Here is a 4,864-nt window from a genome sequence, read left to right as displayed (position 1 = left end):
AAGATTTGGGATCCGGGACTATATGAGGATCAATTTTCGGAGCTCAAAGCTTGTGAAGAACTCCCCCAAGGCTTGGTAAATTCACTTGAGAATGATGAAGATTATTGGAAGTCCAAGAGTTGGTCGAAGTTTCAAGATGAGTTCAAGCACAAGCCACCATGACAAAGAGCTCACCAAATGTCCAACTTAAGGACTTTAACTAAAAGTGCTAGGTGGGAGACAACCCACCATGGTATGATCTTTCATTTTTATTCTTTGTTCTATTTTATTTTATTTCTATCAGTGTTCATTCATAATTTCTGCATCATCACCTGCATTCTGCATATATATAAAAAAAAGGGGTAACCCACGCGTGCGTGTAGGCCACGCGTGGGCATCGATACAAATTTGGTTCTCCCATCCAACGAACAGAAAGTTGTGATGGAATCGTGCGGCTAGTGTGCTAGAGGAACAACTCGAGCCACGTGTACGCGTCAATTTTATTTTTTGGCATACCACGCGTAGGCGTGCGCGACGCGCACGCGTCGCATGAAAACCTTGCCCCCTTTAATCTAAACAGAGGGTTGCGTAAAAATGACATTGAAATTGTGCGTTTAGCACAATTTTGGCTGACGCGTACGCATGCTTCACGTGTACGCGTCATCTTCATTTATCCCCCTTCACGCGTTTGCGTCTATGACGCGTATGCATCGATGCATTTTTGCCTCATCCACGCTCAGGCGTGACCCACGTGTATGCGTGGTTTTGATTTCATTAACCCCTGACGTGAGAACCCTAACCCATTCGCGTTGCCCAACCCCTTCTCCATCAACGTTCCAATTGCTCCTCTTCCCTCCATTGCTTCCTTCCCACTCACCACCATCAACGTTGCACCACCGCTCCATTCCGGCAACCCTGAGCCGCCGTTTACCCCCTCCCTCTCCCTCCTTTCTTTTTCTTCTTCTTCTTTCTTCTTCTCTTCTCTTCCTTCCTGCCTTCACCAAGCACTACCACAGACACCACTGTGCCGCCGTGCGGCCGCCACCTCCGAGCTAGCATTACTTTGCTCCACACCTCAATTCACTTCTTCCACTGTTACTGCACCATCCAGGCCCCCCTGTCATCCCCTGCTTGCTTTATCATTCTGTTTAGATCATTTGTTAGCTTTGTTTAATTTTTGCTTGGTTTAATTAGATTCGAAATGCATGTTATTAGTTGATTCTAGGTGGTTAGGTAGCTAGGATGTGGTTAGTGGATTTAGGTTTGATAAGTGCTCTATTCCTGTTGTCTGAATTGTATGATTTTAAAATAGCTTTGCTGTTGATGTTACTGGTATGCTGTTTGATTGCTGTTTGATGTTGTTTTACTTAATGCTATAATTTCACACGAGCTGCAACTGTTACTACTGATTGAAATTATTGTTCTTGTCTGAGTTCATATGACATGACGAGTGCTGCTCTTTTCTGAACTGCTTTGGATCCATATGAACTGAGTTTTTGCTGCTTGTTTTAATTCGGAAATGCCCAATTTATTGTCGGGATGCTGCCGAAATTGTGCATTGAATTTGGTACTATTTTTACCTTGGTACACTTTATTTTGGCCGAGTTCAATTCATAATTCATTCGGTCAGCATCTCCGGCTTTATTTTGGCTCCCCCTCATGTGCATTTGTCATTGATGGAATCAAAGAACTAATTGACGAAATTCTGTGTCAATTAGAACCTTGTTGACCAATTTTTGCTGCATTAGTGCCATGGTTCAGCCATTAATTTGTTCATTGCTTATTCTTTGTGAATTTATATATGGTTTTGGTGCTTTTAATTGTTAATAAATTCATAGGATATCCAAATTGATTACTTGACTTTAGGAAATAGCCAGCTGTTTTGTTTTGCTTAATGGTGCCTGAGTCATATGAATTTTCTTGTTCTTCATACTACTTGACAAATATTGAACTTCATATGAGTTTGACTTGAATTGTTGCTTTGCTGTTGCTTATTTACCTTGAAATGCATTGTTGATGATTTTATTCTTCTTGATGCTTCTTTCATTACATGTTTTATCATCAAGGATTTGCATTGTATGCTTGAAGGTGAGCTTGCTTGTTCTTCCATCTTTTGAACTTCTTTTAGTTAGGAACTACATTACCATGCCACTAATTCTAACCCATTTTTATAACTCTTGACTTCATTGACTTTCTAACTTTTCTTTTAGTTTTAAACTAACCCTTTTAGGTTCCTTTTAAGGCATGATAATTATTGTTGCTTAACAAACAAGCTTCTCACTACTATTGCAGAAATTCTTGGTTTTTGTTCTGATTGTTGTCTGAATTATGTTTTCTTGCATGCCAAGAGTTCATTTCTTAAAGTCAACTCATGAGTGTGTCTCAATCTCCTTTTGTTTCTGGCTTCCTGTCTGCTTGCTTCTTACATGCTTTTCCTTCCTCTACTTTATTTGTTAATCTGTATCCTAGGATTTCTATTTTTCAGGATGTCTAATCCGAAAAGAAATGGCTGGCTAAGGCCAGTTCCAGTAAGAAGAAGCGAGGACAGTCATCTGTTGCTCTAGCGGATATCCTCTTGGATGAATCTTGGCGCGAAAAGAACTTTACTAATAAAGAAAAAGCTGATCAACTGGCGCCTGCGAATGACCCAGTCAAATTTTCCAACCTTTACTGTGAACTCAAGTTTCTAGTCTTTCGAGACACATGGCACCTCTATTTGGAAAGGACGCTCAAAATACCAACCGAATTAAAGAAGTACACTGAAGAGCAGATCAAACAGAGAAAGTGGGTATTTCTAGAAAGAGATCTGGCAGAAGTAAATGCATCCTGGGTCCGTGAGTTCTATTCTAACTATTTTTGGATGACCCTTGATGCAGTGCAGCTTAGAGGAAAGCAGATTTTAGTCACTGAGGAGGCGATAGAGGATATCATCCACTTCCAGCCTAAAATAGATGATACAGATGGTTATCAGAAGGCCGATGAGTCTATTCGATTCATGAGTTTTGACTTGGATGCTGTCAGGCATACCGTAGCCATTGATCCTAATGTTCCATGGGCTTTGAGAAAGTTAAAGATCACTCCACAAGGTATCAAGATTATCTATCTCAATGATAAGGCTAGACTGTGGCAACAGATACTGAGTAATTATGTGATGCCTAGTACTCATGAGTCAGAAGTGCCAGCTACCATGATCATCCTTATTTGGTGCGTCATGGAAGGAAAAGACCTATACCTTCCACGGTTCATCAAAAAGTACATGTCTAGAGTTCATGTCAGAGGCACCCTGCCTTTTCCTTATTTGATCACCCAGATGGCTCGTCGAGCTGAGGTGCCTTGGGAGCCAGAGGATGAGAGACCACCGATTGCCGACTGCAAGAAGATTATTCCGCACGACAAGCGGTTTGGACCTCTAGGCCACAAACCACCTACTATCACTACCTCTACTGATGCAGCCACATCCTCAGCAGCACCTGCAGCACCACCTGCTTCTGCAGCACCGTCATCTGCCTCTCAGCCAGTCTACCATCTTGTACACCGCCTTTTTGAGCACCTTGATCAGATGGAGCACCGCAATCAGCGGCATTATGAGTAGTTGGAGCGTTGCAACAAGCGACGCTATTCACATCTGAAGCTGATTGTGACGTCGGGGCGTACTGACATCCCCTCTGAGCCTGACATACCCTCGGAGCATTCTGAGGAGGAGAAGGATGAGCAGGAGGAGAGCCAGCAGCAAGCACAGCACGCGGAGACTCAGCCTGAGCAGCCTACAGAGCCACCGGCACCTATACAGCCACCACCGACAGAGCCAGCAGCACACCCTTCAGCAGGCAATGATCCTTCTCACCCAGCTTGACTGAGAGCATCGAGAACGATGCTATGCTTTAAGTGTGGGGAGGTCACCGTCTCTGGCAGATTATATTTTGGTGAACCATTTCAGACTTTTATCCTATTTTGCTTTATTTTGTATTTTGCTTTATTTTATTTTATTTTTCTTTTAGTACTTGCACATTTTTGCTTTATTGTACTTCTGTTTATCTTTACTTTGTTGCATTTTGCACTTTGGGCATGTATATATCTTAGATATTTAGCTTGAATTGCACTTTTAGTTTATTAGTTGTGATGTGAAAAAACATAGATTATTGAGCTTAGTTTACCCTTTTGCATATGAGAATTTGTTTTGATTGAAAATAGGGAGTAAACTAACAACTTTTAGCTTTTCATAATCACAACATCTCATTTAGTATATATATACATATAATAATAAGTGTTGGTCAATTGATGAAATTTTCAGGGAATGTATCTTTTTCTTAGAAAAGGCATTTAAGAGTCACATTGATTTGAGTTGAAACTTTTTGTAACTTGCACGATATATATACATAATTGGAATATGGTTTTGAGCTAAGAACACACAACCTGTGAGTTTTTGAGCTTAATTATATAGTTACATTATTTAACCATAATATTTTATTCTTGTGTGTTTTCTTCTCTATGATTACAATATTTGCTTTTCTCCATTCTATATATCCATTGTTTAGTGTATTTACATGCATACATATGATTGAGGCTATTAATTGCTATTAGCTCACTTACCCCAAATAGCCTACCATTTTAATTACCCTTGTCTGCCACTTTGAGCCTTTTAATCCCATTTGTTCTTTATATTACCACATCACTAGCCTTAAGTGAAAAAACAATTAGTTACCTGATTTGAATCTTTGGTTAGCTTAAGATAGTGCATTAACTAAGTGCGGGGAATTGTGGGAAACCTGGGTTAATAGGAATGTGTTGTATTTCCACTTTATTTAAATATTGGGAATTTGGGTGCCTACTCATGTGAAACCAGAAAAACCATATGCATTGAAATGTTATGTTTGCTTTCATGTTC

General features: G+C 40.3%; 1 protein-coding gene across 1 annotated transcript; it reads left to right on the top strand.

Annotated features, from left to right (window-relative positions):
• LOC110263313 lies at nt 305-4,433 on the top strand. The gene is made up of 2 exons (XM_021104461.1): nt 305-2,763; nt 2,856-4,433. Coding segments are annotated over exons 1-2 (717 nt in total). The 5' UTR covers nt 305-2,762; the 3' UTR covers nt 3,572-4,433.

The sequence above is a fragment of the Arachis ipaensis genome, chromosome B06 (genome assembly GCF_000816755.2).
Source record: "Arachis ipaensis cultivar K30076 chromosome B06, Araip1.1, whole genome shotgun sequence".
Classification (NCBI taxonomy): domain Eukaryota; kingdom Viridiplantae; phylum Streptophyta; class Magnoliopsida; order Fabales; family Fabaceae; genus Arachis; species Arachis ipaensis.
Note: the sequence above shows the minus strand (reverse complement) of the source record. Positions and strands in the feature narration are given on the sequence as shown.